Genomic DNA, 23,188 nt, shown 5'->3' on the forward strand with positions numbered 1-23,188 from the left:
GACATGTTAGACAATGCTCTCCATAACACCATTTGCAGTACTGACGCTTCTGGTGGTGTTGATGTGTTAAATGTTAAAGGCCCTACATTTTCAGTCCTACTTTAGCTGCTCTAAAAACCTGTTTTTGTATACAAGATCGACCAGGGAGATAAATCTGTTAATGGTTTGCTGAACTTGCAGCTGTTATTTTGCCCCTTAAAAAAGAAATGAAGGCTTGCACAACAGCTGCCTGATTCCGAATTTAAAATGTCAGATTTACATTTGCAAAAGAACAGTGACTATTATCTGTCTTCACATTTGACTAATTTACAACAGATTGTAGATAAAAAATGGGTTGGACATAAGCAGTGTGATGCAGCTCTTTGTGAAACAACCCCCTAAAGGTATGGATATGCTCACATTAATTGGTTTGTATGACAACCACATTGGAGCAGCTTCCAAGGTGGTGTGAAAGTCTGTCATCACATATTAAGAGATCCAATAATAAATGGAAATTGGGGATAATGGCATGTGAAAAGTGACATAGAAAAAGCCCGCTTAAGAGATAGAGGTTCAAACCCAGGTTAAGTTCTCAGCTTGAAAAACACTGTCACAACCCAAGTGACATGATTAGACACAATAATGCATTACATTTCATTTTAGCTGACGCTTTTATCCAAAGCGACTTACAATTACCAATTTCAGGGACATTCTCCCTGGAGTAACTAAGGACTAAGTGCCTTACTCAAGGGCACACTAGTGGTGGTGTTCCTGGCGGGATTTGAACTCACAACCTTCCGATCTTCAGCCCACCTAGCCATCCATTAGACCACCACTATCCTTGGATGTCACCAATTCTTTCTTATTTCAGTCTTTATTTCGAACAGATTAAAAAATAACAAATAACAAATGTGATAAACAGAATACCGTATTGTTATAATACAGTATTTATCCACATTCATGGTAATATTTGTATATTCAACAAAAAAAAGTTTTAAAAAAAAGTCTTCATATTAATAATAATAATAAATCATATGTGTCCGAAAGGGAGTAGGAGGAAGCAAATGCTTATTAATTCCCACCCCTTACTTGATCAATGATTGTCCTTTAAATCATTATGCAAGTTATTCCTACATACATTTACATTTATACATACATATACAATAATTTCTCATCTTCAATCACCTTTCTTCATTCTCATATTTTTCCAAAAAAGTGTTTCTGTACATCCTTTTAAACTGAATTATGCTTGTGCTTTGTTTTAACTCCTGCTCCAAACCATTCCATAAAATCACCCCACAGATTGTTAAACTCATACTTCTCATACTAATTCAAGTCCTCATGACACTGACCTCACGTTGTGATGGTGAATTACTGGCCTTGGATGCTGTCACAGACACAATTGTGTATGGCTATTTTGAGGATGACCACTAGACTTTTTTTCAGATGTAAATCCCTTTATAGTTCTTTAATCCAATGTCACTAGATCAGCTCCAAATTGTGCCTTTAGATGTGTCTATCATTTTCATAGGTTTCATAGGTCCCCAAAAAAGTTATGAACATCAGCGTAACTACACTATGTTATGACAATTATGACTGTGGATCTTTGCTGCATGTTTGTCCTTATTTAATCTCCGCTGACTAAAATATCATGTTCAATGGTGACATGTCATTGTGACAAATTGGGCAATATAGAAATGTTGGTGGAGCTGTGCGAGCTAATCAGGAGCAGATGGGGCCTCAGAGAGCTCAGCTTTTCCTTGTCAGGCAGTGAAAGACAAGCATGGATGTTTTTTTTTGTACTGTGAGATGAAATGTCTGAACCCTAAAATCTTCTCTCACAACATCCTCTTGATGGAACGTAAAAACATTTGCCCTGCTGTAGATGCTGGTGTTCCACAATATAAAAATAAATCATCATATTTTGGTAAGATCTTGCTTTAAAAATAGGTCACAAAGGGCAAACGTGCTGATACTCCATTAGATCTACTGTTGCTTTAATCACACACATAGTGAGTTAAATTAAGAAATATTAAAATGTTTAAATATATTAACTGAACATGTGTGTTCCCTCCCAGCTGGACAGGACAGAAGTGATCAAGAGCAACTTGCACCCGGTCTTTGCCAAGGTTTTCTCATGGGACTACTACTTTGAGGAGGTTCAGAAGCTACGATTTGAAGTCTATGACATCCACGGCACTCACAGCATCGGGACCCGAGATGATGACTTCCTGGGTGGGATGGAGTGTACTCTTGGCCAGGTAGGCAGATGCCAATGTCCTACTAACCCATTTCATTTACATGTACTGGTTAGGTTTGTGCTCTCAAAACTGTATTTTGAATGCTGTAAAATACACTAAACATATCCACAGCTTGGTAGTAAATTCCACTCCTTGCTTTGTTTCAATGTGGGTACTTCTGCTAGTACACTTCTATGTTCTACACCGTGTACATGATTTACTTACTTGTGTACTGCTTTAACCTCTACAGGACAGTGTTCTTTTAAATTACACACGGCTGTTCCAACTCACCGGGAATGATGTTTGCTGCTTTAGGATAGCTAGCTAAATAGTCAAGTTATTCTTTAAGAAAACTAAATTATTACACACTGCATAGTAACCCAATTAACATACTGATGCTTATAAATGACAACAGAAGTGGTGCTTTTGTTTAGATTTGTGCTTACCCGAGTAACTGCTGCTGGTCCTTTCCTTCAAGTTGAGAAATATCCCGTATTCCACACTTTTTGAATATAATGAGTGCAGCATGTGGGTACACATAGTGCGCTGCATTTTGTCATGTCATACTTCTCAGTGTTAATGCATTTATGCAATGCAAATAGCAAGTGTAGGTAAAGAGGTCTATGTCCTGAGAGACAGCAAATGCTCTCTGCTCTTTACTGCTGAGGAAGGTTCAAGACTAACAATGTGTTTATGTTGTTCTTTGCAGATTGTGGCCCAAAAGAGGATGGTGAAGCCTTTGTTGCTAAAGTATGGGAAATATGCCGGCAAATCTACCATCACAGTGAGTTGCTTTCATGTCTCATATGTGCTTATGACCTTGTTGCTCTGATGAATGAAATTCTTGAGATTGCTGGACAGTAAAGTGGAAGTCAGAACATATGACCAGGGAAAGCTGAGAGAAATAATGGATGTCAAATTGATCTGTAAAACTGATTTATTTGTATTTATATCCAATGTCACATCCGTTTACTCTTAGGCACCATTATGGAATAACATTTGTTCTTACTTTACTGGTATGATGATTGAAAAGAACCAAAAGATACTTTGTTATCTCACCACTCAGAATGGCTTTATGTTGCTACTGAGTATAATGAATTTGTTGTGGTGGTTAGTTGTCAGAAGTATACATACTCTCTGATAATTGTCTCTAGTGTTCATCTTTGGTGCTATCAATGCAAACACACACAAGGAAGCAAGAGGAAATGATGCATGTATAAGAAACCACATGTGTCAGATGTGGAAGAGAAGAGCTGTTGGTTCATTAACCGCCATCTTCCAGTTAACAAGCCAGCAGTGCAAGCAAATATAAAAACAAGACGAGCTAGATTGCGCTGTGTCCTACACGCTGCCTCATTTGGGAATACACAAAAAAAGGCAGGAAGTGGTCACAGAATGAACTGTAGCAAATAAAAGCGCTAAGCATTATGTGTTGACAGGTTGAAGAAATATGGTATTCAATTGGGTTGGATTCCTGTGCTGTGAGGAAAAGGTTAACTCATTTACATTTGTTTTTCTCTTCTTGCCAGAGTTAGACTGTATATATTTAAATATGTCCACAGCAAATACTTTTTTAAGGTCTTTAGATAATTCACACAAAGACATTTCTAACCATTTATTCCAAAACAGATATAAAGAATTCAGTGCAGTAACATTATGCTAAACCTTTATCCAACATATAATTGCTTCCCACACATACTGACATTGTAAAATATTCATTTTTATTGCATTTTAATACTGCACCATCTGTTTCGCCTGCTATATAGAAGATGTGTATATGATTTTGAATACATGCATGAATGCAACCATGAATATATTGTTTGTGATAAAGATATAACAAGCGGGATACAGATGTTTTTATTAAAACACATACAGATAAAATTATACTTCTATACCACTATTGTCTTAATGCATTTCTAAGCCCTAAACAAAACTCTCACCAGGGGTTATGATATGGACAGTAGAGAAATCAAAATAATAAAATCTTCCAAAAAGAATTGAATTATTCTTGTATCATGCACCAATCAATACATATTGCAATATAAATATAATAATAATAATAATAATAATTATTATTATACAGCCCTTGCTAACAAATTAAACCATTGCTATATTTGAATGTGACTGAATTGCCATTTCACTTCACTACATTCACACTACAAAATAGGGTGGTGTTTCTTTTGGAAAGGTACATTCACTTAAGACCTTTAAACATGCTGAATACATTAAACAGAGGGATGCATTGAAATAAATACATTTAGCATTTGGCACATTTTATGGATAACATCAACAAATCTGCCCCCAAATAAGAGCTAATAAATCACATCATTCAGACAGTAATGATCAGCTGCCACTGAATGGACTGGGTGACATTATGGATGAAACCACACATAACTTTTTAAGATATAACAAGTAACATTTGGTATTCGGAGAGAACGCTTGTGGCAGAAATGTACAACAGAAGTGAATATCATCCAAAAAGTATTTAACCATTTGATGGATACACTTCACACACACTGCCTGCCTTTTAAATAGATTGTTCCTGCACTCTGCAGCAACAGTTCTTACCGTTTGATGTAAAGTTTCAGTCAGTTTCCAATAGAAAGACGCAGAGATAGCAGACTTCTCTCTCTGTGAGTGGGCCAGTGGAAGCAGCAGAGAGAGATCTGGGATTCTTTTTAACTAACACACAGGTATAAACAAACGAAACATGTTAAAGAGCTGTTATAAAACTTTACTATTGCACTGCACAGTACGTGGTAACTTTTACATCCATAACAAGTTGAATGTTCAACTCGAGACAGTACCCTATTACAGCAGGGGCCCATTAGTGTGTGAATAATGGGGCTCTACTCTTTCATTGTAATGTCCTGCAGTCCCTTGTCAAGTAAAAGCCACTTCACTTTGTTAACTGCATGCCACAGTGCAGACACTATTAAGGTAAAAGTTACTTTTTGCAATGGAAAGAAAAATGTTGGATGGAAACTGGAGTAAAGCCTTAACTTTTAACTACTGGCAGATAATTAACTTCATCCTATTATATGAGAGGCTTCATCTTACTCTGCAATTTAGTACAAAAAGTAGCTTTTATGAGCAATGTCTTCCTTTCCTGAAATGTATCATGTAGTCATGTGATTTCTTGCCATAGTTAATGAAGCCCATATATGCATAAAATATTGCTATTTCCTCTCAGGTGCACGCTGAGGAAATTTCAGGCAACAACGGATACGTGGAGCTTTCCTTCTGTGCCAAGAAGCTCGATGATAAGGTGAGCAGAGCACATGGAGAAACCAACACGGTTCATAATTCATTAGATACGGTTTATAGCACTACACACGGGAAGCAGAGGTAATAATGTGATAATCATGACGGGATGCATCACTGGCATAGAAGTTATACACATATTCATATTATATTTAAATCATTTTATAATTTAATTGTACAAGGAGAGAAAAAAGTGACATATCACACTTGATATGACACATCTTTGTAGTCACATAATGCTTTAACGGGTACACTTTCTGGTGTTTGGCCACATAGTGTCAAATGAACATTATGTGATATCGCATTTTAAACGTTTTGTTATTACTTGATAACATGTGGTTTTACTTTGAATCTGGATATCACTGACCCTCACTGCTTCTGACTTTCAAACTGTCAAACTTTGCTGAAGGCATATTTCAATCACAAAGACAGCAGGAGCTGGCATCCAATTACGACTGTGATCATCTGAAGTCTGCATGTTCTTAGAAACGAGCCTTAGGATGTCAATCTCATAGGCTGCCCTTGATACACAGAGGTATTGGCAGAAAAAAACGAAATGTTCTATAGCCCGTTCACTTATTTTTTAAATTACAGTTTGCCGTTTCCCGCTAGTCTGACAGTTAAATTGAACTTGAATGTTACACAAGGAAAATGATTAAAATAAGGTACTAGCTATAGCGTGCATCTTCCCCACAGTCTCTTTATATCTTCCCCTGCATGTCATATTTGCTTTATATATCCAGCTACTGGATACTGCTGGGAGTATTGAGCCTCTGCCTGTGAATCCACCCGCCTGCTTTGTTTAAACTGATGTGAATACAGCTGTGGGCGCAACACTGGGGAGCAGTGGTGTGTAATCGAGGACCAGAGACACTAGAATGCACTGAAAAAACCCTTTTCAGCAGCTTATTTGGAACAGATTTTGGTTGTTGATGCCAAATAACCAACAACCATGATGCACATAATGATAGACACTGACTCCGTTTACCTGCATGGAACATTTCCTCCTGGTTTGGAAAACAGCCAATCTTTAGGTGGTAGATTTTAAACATATCTTGGTCAGAAAAAGACACAAAAGCTCACACGTAGAGTGTGTTTTGACTCTAAAGGCCGGCACATTTGTCAAACATTTAGAAGTCATCAACAAACACGGGTAAGAGCTGTATTTGATTTCACTGATGCAGGGTAATAAAGCAGACTTCTTCTCTCTGATTTGGGATAAGGTAGAATTCTTTTTTAAAGTAAAACAGCAAATGTTTATTTAGTTTTGAAGTGATGAGTAATGATTGTAATAACTCTTGCCATTGAGTGATTAGTAAAATATTAGTAGCTTATGTACACATCTGCTACAATCTCCTTTTAGATTAGTTTTGGTCGCCACTGTCACTACCCGATCTGCAGCTCTGCCCGATCTGCAGTGCGCATGTGCGAGATGGTCCGCCATATTGGACAACGCCGGACGGCATCCCAAGTAGGACAACATTGACACAGTGGCTTTTGGCAAAGCTCAAAAGGAAAACTCGAGAGAGATGAGTTATTGTTATTACATTTCTCACTTATTCTGACAATGTACTTAACCCCAAATAAAATAACCCCATAAAAAGAGTTGTTAAATAATAGTGTAGTCACGTTGTAATAACAATAACTCATCTCTCTCGTTTTATTTTTGAGCTTTGCTAAAAGCCACTGTGTCAAGTGTCCATCTTGGGTTGCCGTCCGGAGTTGTCCAATATGGCGGACCATCTCGCACATGCGCACTGCAGATCGGGCAGAGCTGCAGATCGGGTAGTGACAGCCACCACCACCAACGCTGAGCTCTTAGGGTGCTAAATGCTCATTTGGTTATTTTGACATTTGGTAAATGAGAACAGTAAAGTTGGGTTGTTAACCAAATTCACGGTTAAAACATATTATTGATTTATTGTATATACAAACATACTAAAAAGTGAATTTGAAACAAATGTTGTAAATAATAAAAGGTAGATGTCAACAGGTACCACAAGTAACTGTTATGTTCTTGTTATACAAATCAAAAATCATGATATGGTTTCCTCCATAAATAGAGTTCACCAGCTATCAGGTCGGTTCCCTACCAATACAATTTATCTGCCACTTATCTGCCAGGTTGATGTTGGGCCTAACGATTTATTTAGCAGATGTTGAGTGAAGGAGCGGAGTGTTTCTGATTAGCTGCTCATCAGGTGTATCACCTCCACCGGCTGTATATATTGAGGGATCACACGTTGATGCACAGGAGCATTAATTATGAGATATCGCTCACATCCCGGCCCATGGTGGGATTTTGACATCTGCGTTTGTACCGCGGATTTCACTAGCTAGCGGTTGCCATGACAACAAAGAGAGGATACTACAGCTCTTTTTGCTCCGGTCCCTCAGGAGATGTATCAGGCTAATGTGGCGGGAAATGCAATATTACACGCACGCACGCACACACGCACACACACACACACACACACACACACACACACACACACACACACACACACACACACACACACACACACACACACACACACACACACACACACACACACACACACACACACACACACACACACACACACACACACACACACACACACACACACACACCATGTATACATCACTTCAGGGGACATTACATTGACTTACATGCATTTCCTGGAGACTTATCCTAACATTAACCATAACGTGGCGGGAAATGCAATATTACACGCACGCACGCACGCACGCATGCACGCACGCACGCACGCACGCACACACACACACACACACACACACACACACACACACACACACACACACATACCATGTATACATCACTTCAGGGGACATTACATTGACTTACATGCATTTCCTGGAGACTTATCCTAACATTAACCATAACCAACACATGCCTAACCCTAACCCTTACCCTTAACCTAACCCTAATCCTAAACCTAACCAAGTCTTCACCCTAAAATGAATGATTCCCCTTATGGGGACCTCGTGACTATGTAAACAGATTTAGGTCCCCACAAGTATAGTAATGCTAGACCACACACACACGCACGCACGCACGCACGCACGCACGCACGCACACACACACACACACACACACACACACACACACACACACACACACACACACACACACACACACACACACACACACACACACACACACACACACACACACACACACACACACACACACACACACACACACACACACACACAAGCTTCCCTGAAGAATCAATTGTCCTAAATAATCAGCAATGCTCTGCTCTCAGACGCGTGTGCTTTAGACTGAGAATAATTTAAGGCTACAGTAAATAACCGTGCAGGAAGCTAACTCTTACGCATGTTTTCAAATAAGCTGGTTATTCACTGACGATGTAAATAGAGACAGCCACCATAGGTAATTCAAACTGTGATGCTGGGCTACTGCAGATTATGAACATGGGAAGTAATGGAGTGCAAATAGAAACCAATAGAAATATTCCGAACTGCAATGGAGGCTACATTGAAGGAAATAGCAGGTCATGAATGCTTTTGGCTCAATACAAGTGCATAATTATGGCATGAGATGTAAGCTTGCCAAATATTCTCAAACTCTCATCTGACCAAAAAGCAATCTTTTTTTCCTCTATCCTGATTATTTCATCACCGTAGCGACCACTCTGTGCTCTGTGCCTGCTACTCCCTGACCTTTAATCACAGAGATAATTAACTGTGCCTCTACAATCAGCATTGATAAACCACCATCAACAGCCATTTGTATAAATTACAGCTTCCTTTCAAACAAATCATCTAAAGACACTTATTACAATTGAATATTTAGTAATGAGCTTTTCTGGTAATTTTGCTTGTGTTAAGTTCATCACAGCCCCGTGGTAAATGTTATCTGACTGATTAGCTTCAATGCTATAAAGCAAATTAAGTCAAACCAACAGTGTTGAATTTAATGTATGTGTTTTCATTAGGCTTAGGGCTTGAGCTCTCATTAAGAGTCAGTGGTTTTGACATCTTGTTTCCTCTGCAGGATATCTTCAGCAAATCTGACCCTTTTCTGGAAATATACCGAGTCAATGACGATCTATCAGAACAACTCGTGCACAGAACTGAGGTAAAATCATCATATTCCCTTTTCACTTCAAGCAACAGGTGTTTTCTGCCACTTATTTCATATGTAACCGGTTCCTTCTCTAACAGGTGATTAAGAACAACCTGAATCCTGTGTGGGAGCCGTTCAAAGTGTCTCTCATATCTCTGTGCAGCTGTGATGCAGAACGTAAGCTCAAGGTGAGAGACCATTAGCAACTAAATCCACATCAGTGCAAAACGTAGGGGTCAGGAACTCTATAAACAGGGCTTAACAAGAATGAATTAAAGTAGAATATTTGAAAGGTGAATTATTACATTTTGCATGAATAGTTTATCTATGGTCATGGCAACAGACAGTTAACAGTTTTGTCCACGTGTGCCTACAGTGCCTTGTGTGGGATTATGACTCCAGAGGGAAACACGACTTCATCGGCGAGTTCTATGCCACTTTCAGGGACATGCAGAACATTTCCAGTGGAAATAAGGTCAGTGAACGAAGAGACCGAGGAGAGACAGCCGTGTAAATGTTTCATCCATTTTCAATATGCCTCTCTCTGCTGAAATCCATCCCAGATTAAACCAATGGCATGGTGCTTAAGATGTATTGGCAATGTTCAAAACACTGAACACTGTCTTCAACGTGCTGTGTTTAGGTGACATGGGACTGTGTGAATCCTAAGTACAAACTGAAGAAGAGAAACTATAAAAATTCAGGAGTTGTCATCCTCAGTAACCTTAAGGTAGGAATCAGTTGAACCAATCACTGTTTTACTTTTTACTTACATTATGAGATAGGAATGAATTGTAATTATGAATGCTTGTACGCACTGCATGGTGACACACTCTTCTTTGTTTGTTATATCTGACTGCTTAGCTTAATGAGTAAATGTTTAAGGATATTTCCTCAGAGGGCACTTTTTGTTTCCGCTGCCGAGAAGCATATCACAACAATCTTTTTCCTTTTTTTACACTTTATAGTCAACAGATTTGTCGCGTTAATTCAGTTTTAATTACCAGATGCTTCTGAAAAGATGCTTCTGAAGTTTTGCTATAATACATATTTGTTTTTCTATTGCAGCTCCACAGAGTGTACTCCTTCTTAGATTACATCATGGGAGGATGCCAGATTCACTTTACGGTAAATTGAGCAGTCTGTGTTTAGTAATGCTTCACTGTCCTAGAGCTTTTAACAGGCCCTGGCTGTATGTAATACCCAATAATGTGATATTATCTGCATGTTACATATTGCTTTTATATAAACAGACATTGGTATGGTTTTCTTTAGTGGTCCATTAGCATTCAATGTGCAGCAAAGGTTATATTTTCTGAGCGTGAAACAGTATTTTAAGATTGTTCTCATCCTTTAAACTTTCCCTGATGGTGTTTTTGTACATGCACTCAGTTATTTTTCTTGGCAGCATCGTGGAATAAATTCAAACCTTCAACTTTTGCCCTTTAGTCTGCCCTCTGTTGTGCAACCTCTCACTCTCTACTGGATTACTGAAGAAATGAATATTCATTTTGAGGATCGCTTTGGTAGATGCAGTTCCTTCTTAGCTGGAGCTGTTCCTACAGTATGTGGGTGTATAAAGCCCAAGTTCATACCTCTGATCAAATAATTCATATTGCCATTATGCAAACTTCAGGCTTGCTCACACATAATTACTTGTAAAATAATAAGAAGCCAAAAACTAAAGGTGAGAAGCAAAGACATAAACTTAACCTGCTCATAGCACGATGATGTTCCAAATACAGAAGCTAATGGTGGATTTCTACTCTAGTAACTGATTCCTGTTATTCATACTGCGCACTTCTTTCTACCAGGTTGCCATTGACTTCACAGCCTCCAATGGAGACCCGAGGAACAGCTGCTCTTTGCACTACATCAACCCTTACCAGCCCAATGAGTACCTGAAGGCTCTGATAGCAGTGGGGGAGATCTGTCAAGACTACGACAGGTTTGTCAGTCTTTTGTTTCTCAGTAAAGGTTATCTGCTGCCTACAGGGACTGTCGGTGTCTTGGGTTGTAAAAGAGCGCTGCAGTGGGATCTCTCACACTGAAACAAGCCACTCCAGCTGAACCATTACAAAAGGATTGGAATTGGAATCATGGAGGACTGGAGCAGATTGGCAGACGTTTTATGTTTCTGCTTCCCAGTTTGTTTTTGAGCTGAAGGAACTGAACTCTTGACTGCTAGCTCCTCTATCTCCAATTAATTTCATTACTGAAATGTATTTTACATCCTTAATGGGTAAATGCAGAAGTTCATTTACATATCTGTTGGCAAAGTGATGCACAACCTGGAACATTTGAGCAAACAAATTTGGACTCCACTGGCATTATTTATGCATGAGGCTGATGTAGGGCTGAAGCAGGGCTCGGTAGAAGCCAAGGGCATTGACACAATATTCTGGACACACTTGACTAGCCATTTTGTCTAATTTTGACCTCTGTAGGCACAGTCCGTTTTCTGTATTTTCGTGTCTGACAGACTTTTGGCAGAGATTTCTAAGTAACTTGTGTATTTATTTATACCAGTCTAGCATAACAATTTGAAGACAAATAATGACAACACATGCCACATCCCTCTCACAATAAAGATCTATTTTCACTTTAATCTGTATGCCATACTCCTCTCCTCCCCCATGCTCCCCCATCCTCTTTGACACCCCATGTATGTATCTGTTGGTGCACTGGGCCAATGGCTAGTCAAATCCTATATTAAATGGCTAGATAACAAACGGCAAAGCACAATATGTGTATAAAATACATTTTGGAGACAGAAAGATACACATACAACACATGCACTGTGGAATATCATTTTTGCACCAGCCAATGCCTGTTTGTAGGGACAGTGCTGACTGTTTGCATGTGCTTCACATGCTCTATGCTCACAGTGGTGGCTGCATTTGCATTCTCCTGTGGATAACTTGAAGATACTGTTTTTTCAGCATCTGGTTCACAGCTACTGGTCCCTTCTTAGCTTGCATAGGCTCATTAGATGGAACTGCAGACGGACACATGCAGAGACAGGGGATAACACCAGGATAGCAGGCACTTCAAAACAAAGTGGGAGGCATTATTGCTGGTGAAATAATGGTGTATAATCAGATGTAAAGACAGAGAAAGTCCCGTGGGAAGAAAACACTGAAGCTATCTGAACAAAGTCATACTTTCGTTTCCCGTCACTGTCGATACAAATACTGGCTCAGGTCTTGGCTTCAGGCACACACATCCTTTTTTAAATGGCTGATTGTCTTGTTGAAAAGAAATATGAAACAATGTACAATTGTGCAAGAAAGTTGTCTTTATTGCTGTCAGGCTTGACGGTACTTTTTAATAATGGGAAATTGTTTATTATATGATATGCGTCAGAGAAAGACCCTCTCATCTGTCGAAACTAAGCCAGATGAGGATTAACACGTAGACTGATTTATGCAGATCCTTCTATTGAATATCAGTGGGGCACTTTCTGGCTAATTATAGCATCGGGTGGCGCAGTGGTCTGTGCATCTGATCATCAGATCAAGGGGGGTGCTGGGGAACTCCAGTTCGAAACCCGCTCCTGCCGCCACTGCGTCAGGCCGTTGTGTCCTTGGGCAAGACACTTCACCCGGATTTGCTCCTGTGGGTATTGTCCACAGTACATGTATAATACTAATGTGTACTGTTGGAGATTTAAAGGGATATCTGATCCGCTTTTCAAATCTCCGCGCGTTCCTATGAAGCTGGTTATAATACAGGAAGGAATCCATATCTACAAAGTAACCGTTAACAATAATCTACTTTAATGGCAATATGACAATGCAATACAATCATTACAATACAACATGATATATTACAGTTATATTGTAATGCTTAAGGAGTAATGCCGGCTTACTCCTGCACTGGTTCGCATACTGCAGAGCTACTTTCACCCGAGGGCAGCATGTGAAGAAGAGGCCGAACGCCAGGGATCCACCGGATATATACCAGAGTAAGAAGGAGGGGTTTGGTGTTAGGTCAGCTGGTCATCTTTTCAGGTCATCTCATTGGGAGACGCAACGCTGGCCAGCAGGAAACCAAACAGGCTCACTTTACAACAAAAGGTCTCAAGGCCTGCATACCTACACCTCCCCCACAGAGCAATAAAACCCTGTTTACTCCAACCAGCCCAGAATGTTTATAGCCATTTGTAGTCCTTACATTTATGAAAGGATAAAACAGAGAAATCAATATAAAACACAAACACAGGTATTGCTTGAACAGTATTCACTTAACTGCTACTATTGATAACCACCAGAGAACCACCAGAGAAACCCAAGGGACCTCTCTTAATATCACAAACCACTGTAGCTAGATCTAAGTTGAATGCAAATCAGGACATGCTCTCACCTTCCCCCATCTTCCTTTGTCCTCAAAAACACATGTCAACAGGCCCCATATCCAGCTCACAGTTTTACCCAAATTATTCTCATTTTAAGCTTATCCATAGTTTGCTAACATGAATAAATACAAATATAACTCTACAGTACTTGTAAAAGCGCCTCGATGACTTCGAGGCATGAAGATGGACGGTGTGGCACAGTGCACTGTGCAATGATCATCAGATCAAGGGGTGAAACCCGCCGCTGCTGCATCTGTAAAGCCGTTGTGTCCTTGGGCAAGACACTTCACCTGAACTTGCTCCTGTGGGTATTGTCCACAGTACATGACCATTGCATGTATGATATGTGTAATGTGTATTTATAAAGCGCTTTGAGCATCTGGAAAAGCGCTATAATAAATGTAAGGAATTATTATTATTATTATTATCCCGAAGATCTTACTAGAGACAATGAAAACCTGCCTTAAAATTACAAGGTCGTTATTTTTCACTTTATGATTTCTGTGTTTACATATACAGTATAAACAACATCATCATACATGGAAACATGCCGCTGGTGCAGAACAGTGTCGCAAGTGTAGGCAGCCAATCCCTCTCAGGTTGGAATTGTTGTTGAGGTGTAAAACGTGGGCATGCAAACCTTTTAGCCTTTAGTGGATATAGGTAATGTGGGATTTTAGAGTCCTTGCAGAGGAGTGCATTATGGAGCTGGAGTGACTAGCTTTTCTCTGTGTGGGCAGAGGCTCGTATATCTTGCTGAGAGGGCTATTATACCGGCCACATCTCCCTGTGGCTGCTCACAAAGGGAGAAAACAAGGCCCACCATGAACCTCACAGTAACATTCATAAGATGGAAATGCTGCAAACTGAATCCTCTCTGTATTGTCTGGGCTGAGGATAATGTGTCATGTTGTCTCTACACTTATAGAGAGATCTATAAGAAATTCCTTAATTGGCCTAGAAATCAATTAATTGAGGCTCTAAGGGCACATTTATAAGAGTATGTTATTCACCAAAGAGTAGTTTGCCTACGAGTCTTGAGGTCGAGGTAATGAGTGCTGTACAACACATCTGAGATAAAAATGGCTTAGCACGAATCACCCTTTTCCCATTAAAATATTTTCCTTTTAAAATATGTATTTGCATTGGTACCAAACACATTTCTCCCTATTATTTTGCATCTATACAACATACCTTGGTGTTTTGGAGAGGTCACAGTAGCGGGAGTAATTTTGATGAAAATGGGTTAAAAAAAGTGAAATGAAAACATATAAATGTTGAAGGTGGGTTTAGAGCAATGGCAGCTTTTCATGCTTTTTTATCAGTTGCATGACCTGCTGGACACTGAAATCTATTAATTTGTTTGGTACATTATTCCCAGAGTGGGTCTATATCTGGAAATAATACAGTACATTAGCCAGGGCATGTGGAGAGGCTGCATTACAGAGAATACAAGTTGGACTCATTCACATGTTTTTTTTTCTTGGAACAGAGGATAATGATGGCAGCCAAATGTGTGTTCAAAATGGCCCATGTACCATATCCAGTGATGTCTTCCTAACAGGCTGTTGCTGTGACCATTTGCAGCCACTCCGCAAGGTTATGGGAAGAGAACAAAAATATTTTCTTGAGAATGAGCAACAATAATAAGACAAATAATAGGAATAAGAAGAATATATTCCTGCTGGTCGCTAATGCTATTGCATTAACAGCAATTGCCACTGCTACTAACCATTATACCAGAACAACAACTTTCCAGAGTAAAGTTGCTTCTGTCAGGACTTCACCGTTAAGAGTCTGCCAGCCTCTATATGAGTCCACACCCATCAGAGATAATTAAACACGTTGGATAGCTTTGAAAAAGCTGCCTCAAAGCCATGTTAGCTAAGAGTGGACAAACAACTCTCCAATCAACACTTGTCAACATACCAGATAAATCAACACCTATTAACTGTGTAAAGTTGGCTGTGTATCCTTTGGTGCACTCACACCATGTCCAGAGTAAATGAATTATTATTAGGATTCTGTCGATCTTGAGATGCTATTTGAGATTGAGCTGGGCTGCAACATGGGTTGTTTTGTCAGTCATAAAGGCATGGACAGTAGATGTTCTTATAATGGAGGCAGCCATTAGAGAACACTGTAGGTAAATATTCCCTGATATGAATATAAACATTCTGTGACAGCTCTGCTGCTTATCGTAAACTCCACTAATTCTAGTTAATAAAGTAAACACAAAGTATTTCCTCTGTATTTAATATCCAGGCTGTCCTCAAGCCAGATTAAATGAATGGGGTACTCCTGAAATTTGTTTGGTAAAAAAAACCAGAATGGTCACAACATTAAACTGCATTCCCCGAAATACATTTATTTAGTTGGGCCTGTTAAAAGCTCCCATCTTTCTTAAAAGAACATCATTAAATAATTAAAACCAAGTACAACAAAAAAAAGCAAAAAAGCAGTTTGAATTTTTAAGGCATTTTATATTTTTGATTGCAATATAAGATTAATTTATAATATAAGAGCATGTTCCACGTTGAACTGTAGTGTGGTTTTCTGTGTGGTCTTGCTGTGTAGTGTATCTACATACAATGTAGCATGTGTACTCCAAGCATCTCATGTGTTGTAGTTGACGGCAGGGACAGTGAGGACAAGATGATCAGGTCTTCGTTTACCTTAAAGCTCTTTAAAAAACAACCAGCATCTTCTCTTAAGAGGAACATATTCACTGGGCTTTTGTCTTTAAATTAGGGCTGTCAAACGATTACAATTTTTAATCAGATTAATCACAGCTTAAAAATGAATTAATCATGATTAATCACCATTCGAACTATGTCCAAAATATGCCATTTATTTATGTATATTGTTGTGGGAATGGAAAGATAAATTAAAGAAGGCGGATATATCCATTTAACATACAGTATCTATGTTTATTATTACATGTTTCTGCGTGTCTAAATGAAAGACAACCCACACACCTATCAATCATCAAACCGTGGGGTCTTAATTCATTACGTGTTGATTTCTATCAACCGGGGAGTACTTCAGGAAAGTCAACAGAGGGAGGGGGGGGCTGCGGCGGCTAGTGGAGTACTTCGTGACCACAGAGTGTGAATGTTGTGATCATCTGTTTTAGCGCAGTTCTCCAGTGAAGGGGGGGGGGGGGAAGTCTCCCTCCGCAGCCGGTTGGGCGTAGTTTTGGCACAATTCCGTTGTACAGACCGACGTTAACAGCAGCCCTGTCTGTGCACACGGAGACCGACTTTGTCGTGCGGTGATCTAACCGCCTTCTGGAAAAGCTTCACAAGTACGTCGGTACGCAAATGCGCTTTGTGACACAAGTGACGGTACGCATTTCAGATTACACACATAACCTGCGTACCAGTTATGTGCACCCCTGTAGCCTACTACAGCGAAAGTATTCTCCGTCGGGACTTCCTGCAACAACACCACGCCGTTATCAAAGATGTTCTATTGAGAAGACGATCACTACGTGACAAAAGTTTTCAAAACCGTGGCTACTGAAATCAATCTTACTAACTGCTGTCTGTGCAATTTACTCCGCGCGAGTTGGCAGACTTTATTTTGCTTATTTTAACATCATTTTTCATGGTGGGGCTAAGCCATTTCTTGGTATGGGTGTAGCCTACCCCAGCCATACCCTGGCGCTGCCACTGGTGGCACGTATGGGGCGGGCCATTCTGCACATGCGTTAAATGCGTTAAATATTTTAACGCAATTAATTCCAAAAATTAATTACCGCCGTTAACGCGATAATTTTGACAGCACTACTTTAAATACAATCAACATTGTTCTATCCATTTTACATTGAGCTGCTGTTTGCAGCCCATTCATCACCACCAGTCTATGATCACCACATTGCATTTTCAAGAATTGACCACTCTTCTGCTGTGTTTCAAATGAATCCCTTATGTAATTCTCATGTTATACACACTTAAAAGTTCACGTTATGGTTGTCAGTAAATTGTGGGGACACATTGCATTGTGGGAGTCTTAACAAAAATGAGTGTACATGTCATGGACACTTCTTTTTCGTGACAATGGGGGAATGTTTGGCTATGCTAGTGAATGGATTTCACGATCAGATTTCAGATACACAAGTAAATGAGCAGAGGTTGAACATATCGCACTCTCGGTAAACAGAGATCGTCTTGTTATTTATACAAATCTCCGTTTCCTGGCCTTGGAAAAGAGCTCTCATTTCAGCATAGCAGAGCCTCTTATAGTAATATCTGCCCATCTTAATTGTGAGCTGAAAAATGGAGAGGATGAAGACTGTGGGAAGCTCTTTGAACAGGTGCAAACACTGGCTGCGGCCACGGATTTCAAATTGTAGTTACAGCTTTTAACATCTATGAAATTCAACGACGCAGATGGTTTGCCATTGGAAATATGAACACATGGATAATATATCAATGCTTTTCAGAACACTTTCATAGGCTATCTCATGTTAAACTTCAGTAACTGAAATATATGACTGGCTAATTTGCTTATCTTTTCAGTGACAAAAGATTTTCAGCTTTGGGGTTTGGTGCCAGAATCCCTCCAAATTATGAGGTGAGTATTTCTCCTCTCCCTGTTTTTTTTATTATACAAAGCCTCCCTTTTTTATTATTTCCCCTAACACTGGCCTTCTCTTCACATGAACAATATTATGCATATATTCATGTTCGCATGGAATCCTGGTATATTCCTTCACCCTGGGACTTGCATTAAGCAGCTGATTTCATTGACCAGTTTTATGACACAGTCCGTCATTCTGTCAACATTTCACATTTTAAACTAATTGCCAACTTTTTATTCATAAGCCCCATGTCTTAAAATAGCAACTTGTCTGCAGAAAATAACATGTTCTCATAAGATAAAAGCCCTGTAGTGTTGATGCTTAATTTACATAGCAATTCATGAGTGTGAGAGCATTTGTTTAAGCAAATTGGACTTTGAGAACCAAAGCCTTCAGTGATTCAGCATAATGCCCTCAGGAGACGTCTGACATGTGAAGAGTGCACACACACACATTGATACACTTTTTCATACCAGACAAACCAAACATAGGTTGTGTGTTTTATTGATTGTTTTTTATGATTGCATTGTTCTATGTGCGGATATGAAACACTTGTAATTATCATTTACATCATACAAAGATTCATGGCTTTGTAAACTCAAAACTATTCATTTCTGAATTAACCACAACAGTGACTGCCCAGCAGAAGCCACATTTATCTTATTTCATGCTGCTGCCACATTGTGATTTGTGCTGCAGATGAATGCTAATTAAGTCATTACAATGAACTCATATGCTACACCTCTGTGAGGGGTTGATGGACCAGGAATATTTCTCAGTGTTGTTCTGCACTGTTGTATCCCTTATTATGCATTACGTATACACATTTTATTTGAATTCATATAATAAACAAAGAACCAAGATTTTCCAGCCAAGGATGTACCAGATAATAATTGTGCGCATTAATGGGAAGCTTCCGTTTTATTGTGCTCTGTTTTTTGTAAGCCACAGAAAACGTGCACAAGTCAGAGTTAAGGTTAAAAGGAGAAAACATCCCTTACCATCAGATAAGTGTGCTTTAAAAAAAAAAAATGGACTGGTGCATTTACTTGTTTAGTGCGGTTTGTCTGTTGCTGGTATGGAGGCAGTCAATTGAACTCTGATGTTTAGGTGCCCTCGTACTGTTGATCCAGTTCTTTGCCTCGGACTGTTGTGTAATTGGATGTTGGTCTGAAAGTAAAGCTGGAAGCAAACCACAGGATTTAATGATAGTATATGTGTGTTTTTAGCAAGGGTTTAAAGCAGGGGTGTCCACACTTTTTTCACCGAGGGCCACATACAGACAAATATATGTTAGAAAATCAATCAAATGTAGGTAAATAATGCTTGTGAGTGTTGGCAGCTCACCCATTAAAACAGAAGCCTCAGATTAATTATAATAAGGAGAAATAGGAAGGGTGAATTTCAAGCTTGTTATGTAAATAAGTCATTGGGCTTTTTTCTCATCAACTAATATATGTTAGAAAATCTTTCCAACTTTAATTGACTGAATTTATTTGAAAAGTGGTCTTATTAACACATGAATAATGTGCAATATATTTTTTACATTTAAGAAGTACAATATAAGACAAGCACAAGTTTCATTTGTGGGCCATACTGTATTTCATTATAATTTTTTTTTTTTTTACAAGTCTTTTTATTTCATTATAGTGTACAGTAATCGATGCCATTTCATTGATATTGTAATATCACAGTACACTCCTCCCTCCCTCCCTCCACCCGCACATGCCCACACGGGCGGAAAAAAAGAGAAGCTTATCAATATAACTTAAACAACAGAGCCATGAAAATAAACAGAAAAAAATAAAAATAAACAGAAAAAAGATTTAATTAGCTGAGGGCCGATTCAAAATGGTACGCGGGTCGCATTTGGCCCCGGGGCCGTAGTTTGGACACCCCTGGTTTAAAGCCTTAATACGATCTGCTGATTTACAACTGATCATGAACGGATGGATACATGTATGTAAAGCATTTGATAACCATTGCAACACACATGCAATATTGATAATAAACATTCATTACATAGATTTTCAGGCAAGTAATACTAATATCACTTATTTAAGCTTTTTGTAACAGCAGATTATATTAACAAATAAGTATGATTGAGGTTTGGAAGAGTGTGAACAGATTTGAACTGAAAGGCAACAACAGATCACATTTTTCGTTAGTCTGGACCAGATGAACACTCATCTTATCTGCTTCATCTGGAGTGTGGAATGTTGCCAAATCCTGATTTGTGCTCTGGATCATCTGATATTACCTATTTCCAAATGAGCTTTGTACTCTTCTAACAAGTGAGCAAAGTACAGATAAAAAACCCACATATGGAAATGATCAAATAACCAACACTGATTTCCAAACTTGGACAGATTAGGACTGACAAAAGGTTTTTCAGAGCTTTAAACTGAGTGTTGATTTTGCACTGATGCTAATCCTCAATACATCTGAACAGGCAAAGCCAAAGATAAGATTGTATTATTGAATGAGTGTCACACAGTAGCATACAAAGCACAGGTGTAACTAATACAATTACCAATGCTCTGTTCCATTTTTCTGTCCCTATAAGCCATGCCAGCGAACCAGCCTGCACAATAGCAGAGCCTCAAAACGGGCACGTTCAAATGGAAGACAGACAGCCATTATTAATGTTATTAGTTACACCTGTGCATTTCCATGTCAAAAGGTCCGCCATGAAACAGGCCTGTTAAATGAGATACAAAACAAGAGCCCCTCTCTTGCAGTGGCCCCATTCCACAGTACAGTGACTGAATGCAGGCTGTTAATCACATTAAAGACAGAAATGACTCAAAAGAAAGTAGCCAGCTGGAGAAAAGTCAGTTGTCACTGATCTGGCTGACAGTTGGTGCTGATGGAAAAAAAAAAGGTTTCTTGTGAGAGGAGGTATCTAGAAGGGGATTCATTTCGTGCCAAGTATACAGCTTTTAAATAAACTAAATAAATATGACGTTTGGGTGGTGAAAATAGGCCATATAAAAGAAGAGGGGTTACAGTCTCTTTCCAGAAACCAGATAGCAGTGAATGATGTACATACAATACTGTTTGTATCAATACACATGTGAAAAAGTGAGGGACATTTAAAAAATTGGTTGAAATAGAAATTGAGTGTATATATATGAATTCAATAATTAAGGGACGCACTGGTTTAGTGTGCTGATCATCAGATCAGGGGACCAGGGTAGCACTGGTTCAATCCCACCTTGACCGCCACTGCAGTCAACATGGTCCTGTGGGTATTGTCCACAGTATTCAATGTATTACATGTCTAATATATGTAACATATAATGTAAAGCGCTTTGAGTATTCCAGCAAAAGTAAATACCATGAATTATTATTAATATTTTGACCATAGTTTTCTAAGTTCCAGCTTGCGTTTTGTTATCAGTTCTTGATTATGAGCACATCATTTCCCTGCCTGTAATTGACATTCAAAACGAATCATTAAATGATCCTACCAGGTATTGAAAATGACTGCCATAATAATTAACGTGCCAGCTGCAAACTGACTCCCAGTATCATTTGATGTGGTCAGTAGTAACGTTGTAGATGCCATCAGAAGTTATTTCTAAATAACACTCAAAAGCAGTAGGACAACTAACATTTCCAACTTTCAGTCTGTGTCACTTTTGGTTTGTTTCAATTCTACAAAACTCATCTTTTCCTAACCAAATTGTACAGAGCAATACCGTGTATTCTAGGCTTTAGCAGAGTCTAAACATGGCAGCCGCTTCTGGGGACAAAGCCTCCATGATAATTAAATAACTGTTTCCCATTTTTCTCTTTATCCGCAGGTGTCACATGACTTTGCCATTAACTTCAACCCAGAGGATGATGAATGTGAAGGTAAGGAAGGATTGAGTCAGGTTTGTATTTAAATATTTGGAATATTTCAAACATGGCTCGTTAAAGTTCAAGTTATTTTACTTCTGTAAGGGGCAAAACATATTCAAGCCTCGTAAGAATAGTTGACTGCAGTGATTCATCAATCTGGTGTTTAGTTTCAGCTTTTTTAATGACAAGTGTAGATAACTGTAGATAATGTTATTGATGTTTCCTTCATTTGGCTCTGTGCTCTCTTTGATCAGAGATCCAAGGAGTGGTTGAGGCGTACCAGAACTGCCTTCCTAAGATCCAATTGTACGGCCCGACCAATGTTTCTCCCATCATTAACAGGATAGCCAAACTGGCAGCAGGCGACGGCAACATTAAAGACGCCTCTGTGAGTGTCTCTTTTCATACTCTATTAGAAATAAATTGACGTAATACAGGCTTTGTTGAAATGCATCCCGCTGAGTTCCCAGAGTGAGAAGCCTCTGTTTCACCTCTGTTCACAGTTACAATGCCCATGGCGCAAACGAAGAAAGTGCCTATCAAAGAGCAAATTAGTATTCTTTAAATTATGATGTGAAATCCCGTACTGACGTATATTTAGTTTGCTTTAATACATTTTCCAAATCATTGACCCCTTTTTTGTGTTAAAAGAATCTCATAAACTGCTGTTAAAATGGGATTCAACACAAATGCCTAATAATGTTACTGAGCGCTTTATCTTTCATTGATATCTCGTTGGGAATAGGAACAGAAGTCTCTTATCTATTTACGCTCTCACATTACCCAGAGGGTTCACTGACATTAGTTTCTAAGCTATC

General features: G+C 39.0%; 1 protein-coding gene across 2 annotated transcripts in view; it reads left to right on the plus strand.

Moving 5' to 3' along the window:
* cpne7 (copine VII) overlaps positions 1–23,188 on the plus strand; it is a 33,881-nt gene that overhangs the window by 4,488 nt on the left and 6,205 nt on the right. For both annotated transcript variants that reach the window (XM_034196998.1, XM_034197000.1), the window contains exons 4-15: positions 2,058–2,240; positions 2,929–3,003; positions 5,413–5,487; positions 9,508–9,591; positions 9,678–9,767; positions 9,956–10,054; positions 10,223–10,309; positions 10,648–10,707; positions 11,394–11,527; positions 18,460–18,514; positions 22,331–22,382; positions 22,625–22,758. In XM_034196998.1, coding sequence (XP_034052889.1) covers positions 2,058–2,240; positions 2,929–3,003; positions 5,413–5,487; positions 9,508–9,591; positions 9,678–9,767; positions 9,956–10,054; positions 10,223–10,309; positions 10,648–10,707; positions 11,394–11,527; positions 18,460–18,514; positions 22,331–22,382; positions 22,625–22,758 — 1,128 coding nt within the window. The remainder of the gene's footprint in view (positions 1–2,057; positions 2,241–2,928; positions 3,004–5,412; positions 5,488–9,507; positions 9,592–9,677; positions 9,768–9,955; positions 10,055–10,222; positions 10,310–10,647; positions 10,708–11,393; positions 11,528–18,459; positions 18,515–22,330; positions 22,383–22,624; positions 22,759–23,188) is intronic.

This window comes from Gymnodraco acuticeps, unplaced genomic scaffold (assembly GCF_902827175.1).
Source record: "Gymnodraco acuticeps unplaced genomic scaffold, fGymAcu1.1, whole genome shotgun sequence".
Classification (NCBI taxonomy): Eukaryota; Metazoa; Chordata; class Actinopteri; order Perciformes; family Bathydraconidae; genus Gymnodraco; species Gymnodraco acuticeps.